Raw genomic sequence first — 19,153 nt, forward strand, 5'->3', positions numbered from 1 at the left:
TATTTGTTTGTTTATTTCTATTTCCAGCAGACAACGATGTGTGGATCACTCTCTACTTTATCCTCCAGTTCCTGGTAAGTCATGCCAGTTTTACAGCAGATCTCGTCGTAGCTGTGCAGTCCCGTGAGCCAGCGCGCCCACGGTTTGGCGGTGCCGAACTCGGCCGAGGTCAGCTTCACGGGGTACTTCCTCACGCGGCGGATCAGCCCCTTCGTCAGGCCGAACTGGATCAGCCGCCGCTCGTCCACATTCTGCAGCTGGGCGGCGTGGCGCGTGCAGAGGTCGCGCACGGTCGTTCCCGCGCCCAGACCGCAGTACAGCGCGAAGACGTCCCGGAAGCGTGGCGGGGTGTGGCCGGGGTGCTTGGACACGTAGGCGAGGCACTCGGCCTGCAGCCTGGCGTCCTGCACCAGGGAGTGCACGTCAGGAGTGCACACGTACACGTTAGAGTACTGAAAGATGGGCAGCAGGGTGATGACTCCATAGTACAGCATGTTCTGTACGCAGATCCGTACCAGGTTGATGTCAACGTCCGCCTCCTGCGCGATCCGCTGCACGTGGTTAAACCCATCGATGTACGGCAGGATCTGCTGTGTGGTCAGGTCCCACTGGCTCGACACAAACGACTCCTGACAACACAACAAACAAATAAATAAACAAACAAACAATAGTACAGCAGACACGTGTATGTATGTGAGATCTGCTGTGTGGTCAGGTCCCACTGGCTCGACACAAACGACTCCTGACAACACAACAAACAAATAAATAAACAAACAAACAATAGTACAGCAGACACGTGTATGTATGTGAGATCTGCTGTGTGGTCAGGTCCCACTGGCTCGACACAAACGACTCCTGAGAACACAACAAACAAATAAATAAACAAACAAACAAACAATGGTACAGCAGACATGTGTATGTATGTGAGATCTGCTGTGTGGTCAGGTCCCACTGACTCGACACAAACGACTCCTGAGAACACAACAAACAAATAAACATACAAACAAACAATGGTACAGCAGACATGTGTATGTATGTATGTGAGATCTGCTGTGTGGTCAGGTCCCACTGGCTTGACACAAACGACTCCTGAAGGAACAAGATATAACATGTCACGAATTGCAACAGGGACAATACAATGCGGACACTAGACAGCTAACTAGCTGATGTGTCTGTAATTTAAGTCTATATATATGTACCTAAATCTACGTTACAAAAGTAGCATTGGCAATAATGAAAGTCCCAAAGAATTAGACACAAACTGTCAAACGAATCCCTGGAGAGGAAACATGAATTGAAAATGAGACTTTGCACAGTTTCAGTTGAGGTCTGGATTCTTGAGTTGAAAACATTTTCAATAATATTGAAATACCTACACAAATGAACCAGGACCTTAAAGATCTCTCTATCTTATTTTCCAGGAAAACAGTAACTTGGAATCCAGTCTCCATGTGGCTTGGCCTACCGTAGCTAGTGTAGGCTCTCGACGGGGCCCAGTGCACACCCGGTAGGATTTTCACACGGTAGGATGATTAGACGGCAATTAACTCCCATTGGGCAAAGTCCAAATGCGTGAAAATCCTACCGGGTGTTAGCTATTACCGGGCGACTGGCACTAACTACAGCAGGCCACAAGGAGACTGGATTCCAGGTTAGGAAGACAGATTCATGGTGCTTAAGACTGTACCTTGTCTTGAAGGAAAACAGGCACGTGATGCTCCAAGACGACTCGCGGCTCCTCGGAGGTCGGCACGACCTTCAGGTGCAGCGTGTTGGACTCGTTGATGGGAACGCTGCAGGTGCCGCAGGTGTTCAGCTGAGTCAGCAGCTCCTGGGGGGAAACCAAAATTTCTTTTCAGATTTTGCTCTCCTTTCTTTTCTAACCTTCTTGACAAAGTGTCAACATTAAGAACTTTTAAAATCAAGGAGCTTTTTAAAATGGAAGGGAATAGGAAGATTAGCCCTGTTTTTCTTGTGTCTTTCTTTCAGACTGTTCTATGGTTAGCAACTCTCAAAAGCACAGGAGAGAAAAGGTCTATTTCCCAACTTGCTCTTTGAAGTCTTTCTGTCATTCATGTTCATGTAACGTTAATGACTTTGTCTTTGACCACTTCAAATTTATTACAGGTTGATACACATGTTTAGCAAACCACCAAAGATTAACATATCACCTTTTTCTAAAGTTAAAGCCTTTTTTTTAAACAGTAACTGTTTTAATCATATCATCAGTTTGACACCTCTATTCTCATCATAACAACGTTAATCTCCCGCACATGCCACGCCCCTTCCCCTCCCACCTGCATGACTTCCGGCAGTTTCTGCTTGCTCTGCTCGTCCGACAGGAAGCCGGTCTCCATCTCCAGCGTGGTGAGGTACCCGGCCAGCTTCTTCACCACCGGCTCGTACCGCTGGCTGTCCGCGTCCGACCCGAACACGAAGCACAGGTTGAACAGCAGCGCGTTGCGGGAGTACTTCGCGTTCTCTATGCAGACGGGGCAGCCTATGATCCGGTGCCCCAGCGCGTCCAGTGTGATCAGTTTGTTCTGCAGCTGCGGCTTTGTGATGATGTAGATGTGAACAGAGTCGAACAGCTTCTGCGAGATGAAGTCCTCGGGAACCTGGAACGTGATCTTCGGCCCCGCGACGGGGTGGAACTCGCTGAAGAAAATACAGCGGATTTTATTCCGCCCGGCCGCCATCTTGGCGCGGATTGGTATAATTGTCAACCGGCGTAAACCGGACTGGTTAATGAGTTATTGAGTGATCATCATCAGTAATAAAGAATTAGTCAAAATAAAAGACAAATTACTCTACCTTAAAGTATTGATCAATGATTTCCATTACGTTTTTGCACGATTTCGATTATTGAAAGGTATCACGGTGTATACTAGCCGCACTATTTTATTGAGCGCCAGTGTACGCTGTGTTGCACGCCCCTTCCGTGTTGCATGGCAAGTCAGCCATCCAAGGCTCGCACATTTCGTGAAGTTTCCCAACATATGTGACCACTTGGAGGCTTGTTTCAGGACATCTACGGGAGAGTTGACATCCACCAGACAAGGTGAGTGACTGTCGTGTGGATGTGAGACTAGAGAAGGGATAGTTTGTCTTGTGTGAAGTGTCGCACAGGCGCCGCATGGTTGCGTCATGCATGCTGCGCCCCCCTCCCCACACAGCCTGTTCTACCGGGTCGGTTCTCCTGTGTTACTGTCCAGTCTGGCTTTGTCATGATAATCAGTGATGTAATGTTCTGTAACAGGAAACTCTTACAAATTGTTACGAATACACATCTAAGGATTGCGTCATTTTATAGAGAAATAGTATAAAGATCATCTGTTTATACTTTAACGTAAATCTTTGCATATTCTCAGGACTTCTGGGTGAAGCCAATATCTACAGTGAGTCAGTTTATTGCCAGTGTATTGGTTATTGCCAGAAGTGCTGTACCTGTCTGCCAGCATGCCCCCATATTTTCCTGATTATTTCCAGAAATGTTTCCCTGTTGCCATGCCGCTATATTTTCCTGATTATTGCTGAAGTGTCTTCCCTGTTGTCATGCCCCTATATTTTCCTGTATCTGTGATCCTCTCTGCTCTCTCCTGAAGCTGTTCTCCATATAAAGTCGTCTCCTCTCCATCCAAGATGACGGGCGATCTGGTCAGTCTCTTGTGTTTTCTTCTCATTTGATCAAATTGATGTTTTCTTTATTTCTTTTTTATGCACTACTTTCCTTTTTGCTGTCACTTTCTCCATGTATTTTGAATGTTGTGTAGCTTTCCTGTCTTCTGTTCTAAGTTCTTTGATCAGCAATGATTACAGTCGTTGAACTGGGAGTTTAGCTTGAAAAGTTGAAACCAGCTAAAAATCTTCTGACAGGTGGGCAAGTTGGGAACATTTTGTTGTGTTGTTTACTTGTTTGTTTGTTTGTTTCCAGATGCCACAGCTGAACCTGACAGGTGAGCAGGTGCGGGACATGTTTGTTGTTGTTATTTGTTTACTTGTTTGTTGTTTACAGATGCCGCAGCTGAACCTGACAGGTGAGCAGGTGCGGGACATGTTTGTTGTTGTTTACTTGTTTGTTTACAGATGCCACAGCTTAACCTGACAGGTGAGCAGGTGCGAGACATGTTTGTTGTTGTTTACTTGTTTGTTGTTTACAGATGCCGCAGCTGAACCTGACAGGTGAGCAGGTGCGAGACATGTTTGTTGTTGTTTACTTGTTTGTTTGTTTACAGATGCCGCAGCTGAACCTGACAGGTGAGCAGGTGCTGGACATGTTTGTTGTTGTTTACTTGTTTGTTTACTTGTTTGTTTGTTTACAGATGCCGCAGCTGAACCTGACAGGTGAGCAGGTGCGGGACATGTTTATTAAGTACTTTGAGGAGAAGCATGATCACCTGGAGGTCCACTCCTCCTCCACCATCCCGCTGGACGACCCCACCCTGCTGTTCGCTAACGCCGGGATGAACCAGGTTAGTCATTAACTTATTAACTAATCACTAACCTAGAAATAACTCATGCTGGGATGAACCGGGTTAGTTATTAACTCATTAATTAATCATTAACTACGGATAACTTATGCTGGGATGAACCAGGTTAGTTATTAACTCATTTACTTATCATTAACCTACAGGTAAGTAATGCCTATATAAACCAGGTTAGTCTGGTAACTCATTATCATTAACAGATGACTAATGATTGGATGAAACAAGTACTAGTCATAAGCCTATGATCTCCTGAAAGTCTGCAATCCTGGCATTTATCTTGCAGGGCTCGAAATACCACCTGCATATGCAGGTTAGTGCAGGACAAATTGGATCTGTGCAGGTATTTCTGGTGTCTACCTGCACCTAACCTGCACTGGTCCATGTACTGGGTTTTATACATAAATGTCCTATGATGTAGGTGTGGATTGTTATCAGCTGCATTGACTGCTACCATCTATAAAGTCCAAAAGAAAAAAATAGCAAAGGTTCCTGAACAATTTTAGTCTACTTCCTAAATTCAGAGTGGTGCAGGTAAAATTTGTCTGGTGCAGGTAATTTTCAATGTTACCTTCACCAGTGCAGGTATGCAGAAAAAAGGATTTCGAGCCCTGATCTTGGTATGTGGACTCAAAGTACTTCTAGCAACTCCCACAGGAACTGCAGGTGTTAATTTGCGTGTATTCCCCACAGTTCAAGCCCATATTCCAGGGCACGGTGGACCCCAGCCACCCCATGGCCAAGTACCGCAGGGTCGTGAACTCGCAGAAGTGCATCCGCGCCGGCGGCAAGCACAACGACCTTGACGATGTGGGCAAGGACGTCTACCACCACACGTTCTTCGAGATGCTGGGAAACTGGTCCTTTGGGGACTACTTCAAGGTAACCATGGAAACCAGCATTACTGTGGCAGGTTCTTTCATTTCCTCCTGAAGATTTGATTATAGATATACAGGTAACAAGATACACAAGATAGCAATTACTAAAGCAACTGGATAGAGTTTGTCAGAAAGACATTTCAGGCAGTTTGCTTGTTTGTTTGTTATATTTGGATCCCACTATAGTTAACGTTAAATATCGTTTCACTATTCTTCCTTACTGAGAAAGATCCGTTTTCTAACAAGTAATTAACCAAAAATGTATGACGTGTTATTTAAATTGTATGGCTTATTATTTTGTTTATTTGTTTGTTTGTTTACCACAGAAAGAGGCGTGTGCGTGGGCCTGGGACCTGCTAGTTTATTTGTTTGTTTGTTTACCACAGAAAGAGGCGTTTTCGTGGGCCTGGGACCAGCTTGTTAATTTATTTGTTTGTTTGTTTGTTTGTTTGTTTACCACAGAAAGAGGCGTGTTCGTGGGCCTGGGACCTGTTGGTGAACGGGTACAAGCTGGAGGTGGAGCGCATGTACGTGACGTACTTCGGCGGGAACGAGGCGCAGGGTCTCCAGCCCGACCTCGAGTGCCGCCAGATCTGGCTGGACCTGGGGTGAGTCTGTCCTCTCATTGGTCAGGGCTGGACCTGGGGTGAGTCTGTCTGTCCTCTCATTGGTCAGGGCTGGACCTGGGGTGAGTCTGTCCTCTCATTGGTCAGGGCTGGACCTGGGGTGAGTCTGTCTGTCCTCTCATTGGTCAGGGATGGACCTGGGGTGAGTCTGTCCTCTCATTGGTCAGGACTGGACCTGGGGTGAGCCTTTCTCTGTCCTCTCATTGGTCAGGGCTGGACCTGGGGTGCGTCTGTCTGTCCTCTCATTGGTCAGAGCAGGACCTGGGGTGAGTCTGTCTGTCCTCTCATTGGTCAGGACTGGACCTGGGGTGAGCCTTTCTCTGTCCTCTCATTGGTCAGGGCTGGACCTGGGGTGAGTCTGTCTGTCTTCTCATTGGTCAGGGTTGGACCTGGGGTGAGTCTGTCTGTCCTCTCATTGGTCAGGGCTGGACCTGGGGTGAGTCTGTCTGTCCTCTCATTGGTCAGAGCTGGACCTGGGGTGAGTCTGTCTGTCCTCTCATTGGTCAGGGCTGGACGTTGGGTGAGTCTGCCTGTCTTCTCATTGGTCAGGGCTGGACCTGGGGTGAGTCTTTCTGCCTTCTCATTGGTCAGGGCTGGACCTGGGGTGAGTCTGTCTGTCCTCTCATTGGTCAGGACTGGACCTAGGGTGAGTCTGCCTGTCTTCTCATTGGTCAGGGCTGGACCTGGGGTGAGTCTTTCTGCCTTCTCATTGGTCAGGGCTGGACCTGGGGTGAGTCTGTCTGTCCTCTCATTGGTCAGGACTGGACCTAGGGTGAGCCTTTCTCTCTTCTCATTGGTCAGGGCTGGACCTGGGGTGAGCCTGTCTGTCTTCTCATTGGTCAGGGCTGGACCTGGGGTGAGTCTGTCTGTCCTCTCATTGGTCAGAGCTGGACCTGGGCTGAGTCTTTCTCTGTCCTCTCATTGGTCAGGGCTGGACCTGGGGTGAGTCTTTCTCTGTCCTCTCATTGGTCAGGGCTGGACCTGGGGTGAGTCTTTCTCTGTCCTCTCATTGGTCAGGGCTGGACCTGGGGTGAGTCTTTCTCTGTCCTCTCATTGGTCAGGGCTGGACCTGGGGTGAGTCTGCCTTCTCATTGGTCAGGGCTGGACCTGGGGTGAGTCTGTCTGTCCCCTCATTGGTCAGGGCTGGACTTGGGGTGAGCCTTTCTCTGTCCTCTCATTGGTCAGGGCTTGACCTGGGGTGAGTCTTTCTCTGTCCTCTCATTGGTCAGCGCTGGACCTGGGGTGAGCCTTTCTCTGTCCTCTCATTGGTCAGGGCTGGACCTGGGGTGAGTCTGTCTGTCCTCTCATTGGTCAGGGCTGGACTTGGAGTGAGTCTTTCTCTATCCTCTCATTGGTCAGGCCTGGACCTGGGATGAGTCTGTCTGCCTTGTCTCATAACTGTATTTTATGAGTGCCACGTGTAAGTGGTTAACAGCTACAATACTTGGTAGTTTCTAGAAGCTTGACCAGTGTTTGGTCCTTTCCTGACGCTATTCCCTAAATCCCCCATACAGGGTTGCTGAAGACAGGATTCTCCCCGGCAGTATGAAGGATAACTTCTGGGAGATGGGCGAGGTCGGGCCGTGCGGACCGTGCTCCGAGATCCACTACGACCGCGTGGGCGGGCGCAACGCCTCGCACCTGGTCAACATGGACGTGCCCGAGGTGCTGGAGATCTGGAACCTCGTCTTCATGCAGAATAACAGGTGAGACAGGTGCACAACGGGTGCTCAACAGGTGAGACAGGTGCACAACAGGTGAGACAGGTGCACAACAGGTGAGACAGGTGCTCAACAGGTGAGACAGGTGCTCAACGGGTGCTCAACAGGCGAGACAGGTGCACAACAGGTGAGACAGGTGCACAACAGGTGAGACAAGTGCACAACAGGTGCTCAACAGGTGAGACAGGTGCACAACAGGTGAGACGGTGCTCAACAGGTGAGACAGGTGCACAACAGGTGCTCAACAGGTGAGACAGGTGCACAACAGGTGAGACAGGTGCACAACAGGTGAGACAGGTGCACAACAGGTGAGACAGGTGCACAACAGGTGCTCAACAGGTGAGACAGGTGCAAAACAGGTGCACAACAGGTGAGACAGGTGCACAACAGGTGAGACAGGTGCACAACAGGTGAGACAGGTGCACAACAGGTGAGACAGGTGCTCAACAGGTGAGACAGGTGCACACAGATGAGACAGGTGCACACAGGTGAGACAGGAGCTCGACAGGTGCTCAACAGGTGAGACAGGTGCACAACAGGTGAGACAGGTGCACACAGGTGAGACAGGTGCTCAACAGGTGAGACAGGTGCTCAACAGGTGAGACAGGTGCTCAACAGGTGAGACAGGTGCACAACAGGTGCTCAACAGGTGAGACAGGTGCTCAACAGGTGAGACAGGTGCACAACAGGTGAGACAGGTGCACAACAGGTGAGACAGGTGCTCAACAGGTGAGACAGGTGCACAACAGGTGAGACAGGTGCACAACAGGTGAGACTGGTGCTCAACAGGTGAGACAGGTGCACAACAGGTGAGACAGGTGCACAACAGGTGAGACAGGTGCACAACAGGTGAGACAGGTGCTCAACAGGTGAGACAGGTGCTCAACAGGTGAGACAGGTGCACAACAGGTGAGACTGGTGCTCAACAGGTGAGACAGGTGCTCAACAGGTGCTCAACAGGTGAGACAGGTGCACAACAGGTGAGACAGGTGCACAACAGGTGAGACAGGTGCTCAACAGGTGAGACAGGTGCACAGCAGGTGAGACAGGTGCACAGCAGGTGAGACAGGTGCACACAGGTGAGACAGGTGCACAACAGGTGAGACAGGTGATCAGGTGCACAACAGGTGAGATAGGATAACAACAGGTGAGACTTGTGTGTGATTGATATAGTCAAACCGTCAGTGATCAAGGGACTTGGTCACTGGACATGTTTACATGTTTGTTTGTTTGTTTAGAGAGCCGGACGGAAGCATCACCAACCTGCCCAAGAAGAACATCAACTCGGGATGGCAGTGTGGACATGTTTACATGTTTGTTTGTTTGTTTGTTTGTTTAGAGAGCCTGACGGAAGCATCACCAACTTGCCCAAGAAGAACATCGACTGTGGGATGGGCCTGGAGCGGATCCTGTCCGTGGTGCAGGGTGTGCTGTCCAACTACGACACCGACCTCTTCACACCCTTCTTCGACGCAATACAGAAGGTGGGGATTCTATACGTAACCCCTAACCTCTAGACATAACCTTTAACCCCTAAACTTTAACCTTCTGTACCCTCTGTCCTTCACCTCCAACTACGACACCGACCTCTTCACACCGTTCTTCGATGCAATACAGAAGGTGGGGATTCTATACTTAACCCCTAACCTCTAGACGTAACCTTTAACCCCTAAACTTTAACCTTCTGTACCCTCTGTCTTTCACCTTCACCTCCAACTACAACACTGACCTCTTCATGCTGTTCTTCGACACAATACAGAAGGTGGGGATTCTATACTTAACCCCTAACCTTTACACTTAACCCAGGGCTCTAGCCAGCGTCCGTTTTTCTGTCAATTGACGGAAATTTGCTGCGTGTGACGGAAAAATTTTAAAACCTATCCGTCAACCTTGACGGACAAAGATCTGATAAAAGCTCCTTGGTGGAAGCTACAGGCGGCTTGGGGACGCCGTCCACGGCCGTAAAAGCCACACACTGTTTGTTTTGCTATTGTTATGATTGTTGACAATGTGTGTCGGTGCCCTTTCGCATACGATAATCTCATTAAAACCCATTTTTCAAGGTCTCAGTTCAGTCTCTCTACCTCATGGAATACGGTGTTTTCGCGACAATGGGAATTGTCTGACGGAAAAAAAATTCGAGCTGGCTAGAGCCCTGACTTAACCCTTAACTTCTAACCTTCACCTCCAACCTTCACCTCTAACCAACAACGACCTCTTTACACTGTTCATTGACACAATACAGGAGCTGAGAGGATGGAAACATTGACCCCTAACCTCAACCTTTCACCTTCCCCAAACTACGACGCTGACCTTTTAACTTCTTAAACTCTGAACTTAAACCCTCTGCAAGTTCGCCCTTTTCACACCCTTCTTGATTAATATTCCATTTTTACATGTAGGGTGAAAAGTCATGGAAAGCACATTTTACTGGCTAGGATATGATGATTAAACATGAAGTAATCAAGAAGGAAACAGATGCAAAGATATTAAAAAGGCAGACATGCCACATACAGTATATTATTGCTGACTCATTTTGCACTAACGCCTTCCCCAGGCCACGGGAGCCTGGCCATACACCGGGAAGGCTGGGGAAGACGACACTGATGGAATCGGCATATCATTTGTTTGTTTGTTTGTGACATGTTTGTTTGTGAAGGCCACGGGAGTCCGGCCGTACACTGGGAAGGTTGGGGCAGATGACGCTGACGGCATCGACATGGCGTACCGAGTTCTCGCCGACCACGCCCGCACACTCACCATCTCCATGTCTGATGGAGGGAAGCCTGACAACGTGGGCAGGGGGTGAGTAAAGGGGGAGGGGTGAGTACAGGGGGAGAGTACAGGGGGGAGGGGTGAGTACAGGGGGAGGGGTGAGTACAGGGGGAGGGGGGAAGTAAAGGGGGGAGGGGGGAGTACAGGGGGGAGGGGGAAGTATACAGGGGAGGGGGGAGTACAGGCCAAAGCCAAACACCTTGTTTTGAGTTTTTTTCACTGTTGTTTAACAAAAATCATCAATTACGGTACAAACTGTCTTACCTCTTACATATTGCCATGTCCATAGTTACATGCTGAGGCGTATCCTGACTTTACTTGTTGCCATAGTTACGTGCTGAGGCGTATCCTGCGGCGAGGCGTGCGCTACGCGACAGAGAAGCTGAATGCTCCGCGGGGGTTCTTCGCTTCCCTGGTGGACGTGGCTGTGCAAACACTGGTAGGTCATGTCAAGGTCATCAGAAATACGCCAACGTCAATGTTCCCCAAGGAATTGACTAAGTTTGTAAGATTCTGTGCAGCAATATATCTAAAAGTAGGCTTTTAGATCTAGGCTCAAGTAAACTTTGTACTTAAAAATTTACAAATGATTTTTTTTAATATTCAGCTGTTACCCTCTCAAGGTAAAGCTGCTAAGATAACCTCCAAACAGCTTCTGAAGCTTTTCTGTAGTTTGCTGTAGCCTGTACGTTTGGTGCTGCTTGCCTCTAAATCTCCTCCCTTCTGCAATGGGAAGGAAAAGGTCAAAGGTTGTAGATGTATAGTTACAGTCCCAGAATCCCCTAGTCAGCCGTGACCTTCCCTGATATCTTCCTGTGACCTTCACAGGGCAGTGCCTTCCCAGAAATCACCAAGGACCCTCAGATGGTCAAGGACATCATCAACGAGGAGGAGGAGCAGTTCCTTAAGACGCTGTCGCGAGGACGGAGAGTTCTGGAGAAGAGAATAACCCAGCTGGGAGATTCCAAAGTCGTGCCAGGTGAGGGGGTGTTTAATTGTTTTTTTGTTTGTTTGTTTGTTTGTGTGGTGGGTTACTCAAGACGCTTTCTCGAGGAAGGAGAGTTCTGGAGAAGAGAATAACCCAGCTGGGAGATTCCAAGGTCGTGCCAGGTCAGAGGGTGCCCTTCTGTTTGAACTTTGTTGAACTTTGTGTTATTGAATGTACAGTACTGCGGCTATGTGAGGTCTGCATTTGTGCCATCTTGCTACCACTGCCACACACATCTCAAACCACACCACAGGGCGGAATGCCGCTGGTTTTGTGTCCAGCTGGGTCTGTGTTTTCACTGTAGATGTAGATTTTGCTACAGGTTCATGATGGCTGAGGGCTGGGATAATTGTTGAGTTGATAAGTTCATGCTTAACTAATACTGTGTGTGCCTACAGGAGAGACTGCCTGGCTGTTATAGGGAAGCATGGATTAGTTAATAAGTTAATAAGTTAAAGCTAAACCAGCATTGTATATAGCCAGAAGAGACGACCTGGCTGTTATATGACATCTATGTCTTCCTGATGGAGGAAGACTGGGTTAGTTGATAAGTTAATAAGTTAAAGCCTAACCAGTATTGTATACCTATAATCTGTTAAAGGGAGGATCTGGGTTGGTTGATAGTTAATAGGTTAAAGCCTAACCAGTAGGAGAGACTGTTATATGACACCTACAGTTCCCTGTCGGGGACTGGGTTAGTTGATAAGTTAATAAGTCAAACCTTAACCTGTATCGTGTATACCTACAGGAGAGACTGCCTGGCTGTTATACGACACCTACGGTTTCCCGGTGGAGAAAGACTGGGTTAGTTGATAAGTTAATAAGTTAAACCTTAAGTAAGAAACAGGCTCAGGTCAGGAGAGACTGCCTGGCTGTTATACTAAAGAAACAGGCTCAGGTCAGTACAGAAACAGGCTCAGGTCAGTACAGAAACAGGCTCAGGTCAGTAAGAAACAGGCTCAGGTCAGTACAGAAACAGGCTCAGGTCAGTACAGAAACAGGCTCAGGTCAGTAAAGAAACAGGCTCAGGTCAGTACAGAAACAGGCTCAGGTCAGTACAGAAACAGGCTCAGGTCAGTAAGAAACAGGCCCAGGTCAGTAAAGAAACAGGCTCAGGTCAGTACAGAAACAGGCTCAGGTCAGTACAGAAACAGGCTCAGGTCAGTAAGAAACAGGCTCAGGTCAGTAGAGAAACAGGCTCAGGTTAGTAGTACAGAAACAGGCTCAGGTGAGTTTTCACCGGTACAGTAGATGCATCCTCACTAGTTAGCTTTAAAGAATGATGCTGGATGTGCAGCTTGACATACAAAGGTTAGGTGTTGGCAGTCCTGTAACCTGACTTTCCAGTGAGATTAGCTTCTTGTGCTACTAACAATGGAGCCAAGGAAGTTTCATCAAATATCAAAATATTTCTTCATTCATGACACAATGTAACAGTACAACACATAAACACTTCCTCTACATCCATACAGCATCAGGTTTTGACATGATAAACAATGTGGTATTTTTACAGTTATTACCTCTAAATCAACCGTGTACGGCTTGACCCACCTCTTGACAAGCCACTTACCTGTCACGTACCTTATTAAGTTATTTGGAGAACCTGGCTTCTTGGATGGTTTTACTTTCTAAGAAGTGATTCGAAAGTCTGAATTGTTTCACTCCAAAAAGTAGTTTCTCAAGCAACTGGATATAGTTTTGGAAACGGTCAGACGTTTCAACTAGATCTCTTTTACATATCGATTCACAGCTAGGATATATAAACCCTCTCCAACAAGATCACTTCAGTGTCACTGACGAAAACTCCTGGATAGTAGTTGAAACGTCTGACTGTATCGAAAACCATATCCATATGCAGTTGCTTGAGTAACTACTTTTTGGCGTATCTGATGACCTGGATGTCTGACCTACATTGACGTGTTTGTTCGACTGTTTCCGTGTCCCCAGATCCGTTCCCAGGGGAAAGGCGCGGGCGTTGACGACAGCGTTAACCTGGACGTGCACGCCATTAACGAACTGCAGGAGAAAGGGTCACCACCCACCGACGACTCACCAAAGTACCAGTACAGCCATGACGATAACGGGAACTATGGTGAGTACCAGTACAGCCATGACGACAATGGAAATTATGGTGTGTATACAAAGCTTTTTAACCGTGAATAGTTTTATGAGGTTGCAATTGGTATGTCATTGAATAAAGAGTTTTTACACAACCGCAGACATTTTGGTGACCTCGCTCATGTTTTGAAAGGGAAAATGAAGTTGTGGCTGTAGTTGTGTAAAAAGGGTCTCTTTATTTAAGCTTTTAAACTGCTAGAAAAGTCCAAAGCTTGTTGAAATGAAACTGACAGAAGGACTAAAGTTGTATGTAGATCAGTAAGGCCTTGGAAAAAATGTTGTCTTTCCATTTACCGGTTTACTCTAGCAAAAACCTGCCTACACTAGCTTTTTATGGGGGTTGACTGCGAGCAAGGGACATACAATTCTCAATTTGAGTGCTGAAAACGTTGTAGAAATCATCTCCCAATGTTATCCTCATTTCTGTTGCGAGAGAGAGAACACCTAGCTACCAACTCTTGTCTTCTTCACACACAAACTTGCTCCCCCTAGTGTTCCAGCCCTGCACTGCACTCGTCATGTTAACCTTGTCCCCTGCTCCCCCTAGTGTTCCAGCCCTGCACTGCACTCGTCATGTTAACCTTGTCCCCTGCTCCCCCTAGTGTTCCAGCCCTGCACTGCGACCGTCATGTTAACCTTGTCCCCTGCTCCCCCTAGTGTTCCAGCCCTGCACTGCGACCGTCATGTTAACCTTGTCCCCTGCTCCCCCTAGTGTTCCAGCCCTGCACTGCAACTGTCATGTTAACCTTGTCCCGTGCTCCCCCTAGTGTTCCAGCCCTGCACTGCAACTGTCATGTTAACCTTGTCCCCTGCTCCCCCTAGTGTTCCAGCCCTGCACTGCGACCATCATGTTAACCTTGTTCCCTGCTCCCCCTAGTGTTCCAGCCCTGCACTGCGACCGTCATGTTAACCTTGTCCCCTGCTCCCCCTAGTGTTCCAGCCCTGCACTGCGACCGTCGTCTCACTACGGAGAGACAAGCAGTTCGTACAGGAGGTCACCCAAGGTCAGGAGTGCGGCGTTCTGCTGGACCGTACCAACTTCTACGCAGAGCAGGGGGGACAGATTTACGACGAGGGTTACCTGGTGAAGGAGGAGGATGAGGTGAGGGGGATGCTGTCTGCAACATCTTACTTGTTATTCTGACTAACTGAAGAAATTCTTTTAGAGGAAAATGCAAACAAATGCCTTTTATGTATAAATTGCTGTCTACAGGAGTTCAGCTCTTTCTCCTAGTCTCAGTATATCAGCCCCTGACTTTTAGCTACATGTCATGATGTGGGTAAGAGTTACTGTGTTGTTTTGAAATTAGATGTATAGCTCTGCATCTAGAGTTGTACAGAATCTGTTTAATGATGGGTAATATGAGGTGCACGATATCAGCAAATGCTGCATTAACTGCTCCACTTTGCGTTGTCTTGTTGAATTCCAAGTAGTCACAGCCCTTCTTAGACAATTCTCTTGAAATGAAAGAAGCCTCAAACAAATAAAGTGCGCCTTTTTTGTGTGTTAGAGTGTTGATCAAAGCAGTGCTCACCATTTTCTGTGTTAGTGTGATGATGGTGCCCACAGTTTTACATTAGACCATCCCTTCGTCTGTCCCAGGAAACAGAGTTTACAGTGAAGAACTGCCAGGTGCGGGGGGGCTACGTCATGCACATCGGCACGCTGGTCGGAACTCTCAAGGTCGGGGACAAGGTCAAACTCTTTGTTGACGAGGTAGGTGGAACTCAGTGGAATTGTTTGTTTTTCTGTTTGTTTGAAGGTTGAAATTGTCATCGGAGAGTCAGTCTGGAGTTTTATTTGATTATTTTCCCTCTCTGGTTGGAAATGTGTTGTCTGCCAGATGTTTGTTAATATCCTTGTGCCTAGGACAAAATACTGATTGCATCTAATCAACTTGATGATCTTAAACTTTTAAGTTAAAGCACACTTCTTAACCCACGTCTTACCTCCCCAGGCCAGGAGGAGACCCATCATGAGTAACCACACCTCCACGTCTTAAACCACACGCCTTAAACCACACGCCTTAAACCACACGCCTTAAACCACACGCCTTAAACCACACGTCTTAAACCACACGCCTTAAACCACACGCCTTAAACCACACGCCTTAAACCACACGCCTTAAACCACACGTCTTAAACCACACGCCTTAAACCACACGCCTTAAACCACACGTCTTAAACCACACGTCTTAAACCACACGTCTTAAACCACACATCTTAAACCACACGTCTTAAACCATGTCTTACCCCACATCTTACCCCCCAGGCCAGGAGAAGGCCCATCATGAGTAACCACACCTCCACCCATGTGCTGAACTTCGCACTGAGACAAGTCCTCGGAGAGGCTGACCAGCGCGGCTCACTGGTGGCGCCTGACAGACTCAGGTTCGACTTCTCAGCTAAGGTGGGAAAGTTTGCTTCTTTACAGAAAATGTGTCTTGACATCTCATGCTCAGTGCAGTAGAAGTGAGAGTGCTGACTGAGACAAATCTATAAATACACAATGGTTTCTGCTTGGTAGAACCCTGTCAGTAGTATGTAAATGGTTTTTGTGTAGTTGAACCCTGTCAGTAGTATGTAAATGGTTTCTGCTTGGTAGAAACCTGTCAGTAGTATGTAAATGGTTTCTGCTTGGTAGAACCCTGTTAGTAGTATGTAAATGGTTACTGCTTAGTAGAAACCTGTCAGTAGTATGTAAATGTTTTTTGTGTAGTAGAACCCTGTCAGTAGTATGTAAATGGTTTCTGCTTTGTAGAACCCTGTCAGTAGTATTTTTCAGGCACTTCAAAGCTCTGTACTTTTAGTTACAAACCGTCAACTGTAGTGTTGACAGGAGTCTTTCCGTCCTGTGAGTTTAATGCCGGGATTTGTGGTTGATTTTTCTGTATGAGCTGTACTGTCCGTGTCAGAACGTACGATGTCTGACTTGTTTCTGTTTACCAGGGTGCCATGACGACCGCCCAGATTAAGGAAGCGGAGAAAATCTGTAACGAGATCATCAAGAAGAACGAGCAGGTTTACGCTAAGGAGGCGGCGCTGGCCCAGGCCAAGGCTATCCAGGGGCTCAGGGCTGTGTTTGATGAGGTATGGTACTCTCCTACTCACTCTCACTCACTCACTCACTCACTCACACCCTCACACAGGCCAAGGCTATCCAGGGGCTCAGGGCAGTGTTTGACGAGGTACTGTTATCACTCCTACTCTCCTTCTCACTCACTCACTCATTCACTCGCTCGCTCGCTCGCTCACTCTCACACTCACACACTCACCCACTCCAAGGCTATCCAGGGGCTCAGGGCAGTGTTTGATGAGGTATGGTACTCTCCTACTCACTCTCACTCCCTCACTCACTCACACCCTCACTCACTCACTCACTCACTCACACCCTCACACAAGCCAAGGCTATCCAGGGGCTCAGGGCTGTGTTTGATGAGGTACGGCACTGTTACACTCCTACTCACACACTCACTCACTCACTCACTCACTCACTCACTCACTCACTCACTCACTCACTCACTCACACCCTCACACAAGCCAAGGCTATCCAGGGGCTCAGGGCTGTGTTTGATGAGGTACGGCACTGTTACACTCCTACTCACACACTCACTCACTCACTCACTCACTCACTCACTCACTCACTCACACCCTCACACAAGCCAAGGCTATCCAGGGGCTCAGGGCTGTGTTTGATGAGGTACGGCACTGTTACACTCCTACTCACACACTCACTCACTCACTCACTCACTCACTCACTCACTCACTCACTCACTCACTCACTCACTCACTCACTCACTCACTCTCTCTCACACACTCACACACAAGCCAAGGCTATCCAGGGGCTCAGGGCTGTGTTTGATGAGGTATGGACGAATGGCTCACTCACTCACACACACACGCACTCACTCACACACGCACGCACGCACGCACTCACTCACTCACTCACTCACTCACTCACTCACTCACTCACTCACTCACTCACTCACTCACTCACCCAGGCTAAGGCTATCCAGGGGCTCAGGGCTGTGTTTGACGAGCTACTACATCTACGTAATACTAGGCAATGCCCCTCGCCTACTCACTCTCACTTACTCACACTCATTATTCACTTACTCTCAGTCTCACTCACTCAGCCAAATCCCTACCCACTTGCTCTGCGCACTCTCACACTATCAGTCACATGTATTTTAAGACACAGTTTGCAAAATGGACTGTACCATTTGTGATGGACTGTACCATTTGTAATGGACTGTACCATTTGGCCCCCAGACCTACCCTGACCCAGTGCGAGTGTTGTCCATTGGCATCTCCGTGGAGGACATGCTGTCAGACCCTACCAGCCCTGCTGGCACTGTCACGTCTGTGGAGTTCTGTGGTGGAACGTGAGTCCTACATTTTTTTGTTTATCCTGTACATTTGGCTGTGGCTCTAGTTATGTGAGTCTTATCTTACAGCTTGTATTCTGTGCTGGACTCTGAGTATCAGTAGAAACCTACTACATGATTAGAGATGGGAACAGAAAGTATGCCAGCATTTCCTCAGAATAAGTGCAGTCAGATGTTGCTAAGTCAAAGTCAGTTCCATCTTCCTTACTGGAGTTGATGAAATGTCTTTTGTTTGTTGCATGGTTACAGCTATCTTCAGTGTGTGGAACATGGGAGTGTGAGAGCGTTGTCATTGTGTTTTATTGTTGTTTCATATTGTCATTGTTGCAGCCATTTGCAGCGTGTGGGTCATGCATGTGACCTTGTGATTGTGACAGAGGAGGCAATCGCCAAGGGCATCCGGCGTATCGTGGCTCTGACCGGACATCCGGCCCAGCAGGTATTTATATTGTTTGTTTCAAGCTTTCTTTTTTAGTTCAAATCAGCTCACAGATGGCTTTTCATTGAGGTCATGAGGGAAGAGGTATTGCATATCTGCTTGTCACTGAGATGTCTGTTCTGGCTTATTGTGTTCATCCATTGTCAATGAGGAACTGACTGGTTTGAATACACTTATCTTATATTGTTGAAGAGATTCATCAGTCACGTATGTAAACAGTTATTAGAATTTTTTCATCAAACAGTGACTAGTTTTGACAGGTAAGCAAACATACCTCCAAATTTTCGATGACTGTCAGTCCATCATGATCACGGAGTGACCTAGTTCTCGCAACTCTCGCAACTTATCTTATGTATCTAAAAAGAACTGGTAACACAGTTCATAGATAACACTCCAGAGAGAGAGGTCACACTTTGTGCCCCCTCGGCCTTGTTCCTTCATATGACCTTTGCATCCCCTGCATGTCTATGACCCTGCCTGACCCCTGACCTTTGCCCCAGGCCCTGAGGAAGGCCCGGCAGCTGCAGGCAGAGCTGGAGGATATCAGGCGGAGGACGGAGGACAACGTGGCCATGAACAACGTTTCCGTCAGGCAGGAGATCACCAAGCTCATCGTGGAGCTGCTCGAGGTTTGTCTGTCTGTTTGTTTGTTTGTTTGTTTGTTTATAACATACCAGGTTCGTACTGAACAGGGTTGGACAAATCCACTAGCCTGAATGTCTGAGGAATAACAACA

General features: G+C 47.8%; 2 protein-coding genes across 2 annotated transcripts in view; one reads left to right on the forward strand and one right to left on the reverse strand.

Moving 5' to 3' along the window:
- Positions 1 to 2,743, reverse strand: LOC118417614 (GATOR complex protein NPRL2-like). Its single transcript, XM_035823225.1, has 3 exons — positions 2,298 to 2,743; positions 1,688 to 1,831; positions 1 to 629 (listed from the first exon to the last, which is right to left on the reverse strand). Exons 1-3 carry the CDS (start codon positions 2,697 to 2,699, stop codon positions 18 to 20), a joined length of 1,158 nt encoding a protein of 385 aa, XP_035679118.1. The 5' UTR covers positions 2,700 to 2,743; the 3' UTR covers positions 1 to 17.
- Positions 2,744 to 2,901: 158 nt separating this feature from the next.
- The window catches only part of LOC118417386 (alanine--tRNA ligase, cytoplasmic-like), a 21,117-nt gene continuing 4,865 nt past the window's right edge, over positions 2,902 to 19,153 (forward strand). Inside the window, exons 1-20 of the mRNA XM_035822941.1 lie at positions 2,902 to 3,061; positions 3,606 to 3,657; positions 4,323 to 4,472; positions 5,178 to 5,366; positions 5,825 to 5,970; positions 7,503 to 7,694; positions 9,049 to 9,193; positions 10,369 to 10,514; positions 10,815 to 10,923; positions 11,313 to 11,463; positions 12,221 to 12,276; positions 12,314 to 12,325; positions 13,420 to 13,564; positions 14,523 to 14,692; positions 15,194 to 15,307; positions 15,863 to 16,000; positions 16,540 to 16,680; positions 17,863 to 17,975; positions 18,309 to 18,417; positions 18,918 to 19,046. Coding sequence (XP_035678834.1) covers positions 3,643 to 3,657; positions 4,323 to 4,472; positions 5,178 to 5,366; positions 5,825 to 5,970; positions 7,503 to 7,694; positions 9,049 to 9,193; positions 10,369 to 10,514; positions 10,815 to 10,923; positions 11,313 to 11,463; positions 12,221 to 12,276; positions 12,314 to 12,325; positions 13,420 to 13,564; positions 14,523 to 14,692; positions 15,194 to 15,307; positions 15,863 to 16,000; positions 16,540 to 16,680; positions 17,863 to 17,975; positions 18,309 to 18,417; positions 18,918 to 19,046 — 2,370 coding nt within the window. The 5' untranslated portion in view covers positions 2,902 to 3,061; positions 3,606 to 3,642. The remainder of the gene's footprint in view (positions 3,062 to 3,605; positions 3,658 to 4,322; positions 4,473 to 5,177; positions 5,367 to 5,824; positions 5,971 to 7,502; positions 7,695 to 9,048; positions 9,194 to 10,368; positions 10,515 to 10,814; positions 10,924 to 11,312; positions 11,464 to 12,220; positions 12,277 to 12,313; positions 12,326 to 13,419; positions 13,565 to 14,522; positions 14,693 to 15,193; positions 15,308 to 15,862; positions 16,001 to 16,539; positions 16,681 to 17,862; positions 17,976 to 18,308; positions 18,418 to 18,917; positions 19,047 to 19,153) is intronic.

This window comes from Branchiostoma floridae, chromosome 6, assembly GCF_000003815.2.
Source record: "Branchiostoma floridae strain S238N-H82 chromosome 6, Bfl_VNyyK, whole genome shotgun sequence".
In the NCBI taxonomy this organism is placed as follows: Eukaryota; Metazoa; Chordata; class Leptocardii; order Amphioxiformes; family Branchiostomatidae; genus Branchiostoma; species Branchiostoma floridae.

Coding starts and splice junctions, on each gene's coding strand:
- LOC118417614 (XM_035823225.1), bottom strand. CDS start 2,699: ATGGCGGCCGGGCGGAATAAAATCCGCTGTATTTTCTTCAGCGAGTTC. Junction 1,832..2,297: donor AACTGCCGGAAGTCATGCAG/GTGGGAGGGGAA, acceptor GTTTCCCCCCAG/GAGCTGCTGACTCAGCTGAA. Junction 630..1,687: donor CTGTTTTCCTTCAAGACAAG/GTACAGTCTTAA, acceptor TTGTGTTGTCAG/GAGTCGTTTGTGTCGAGCCA.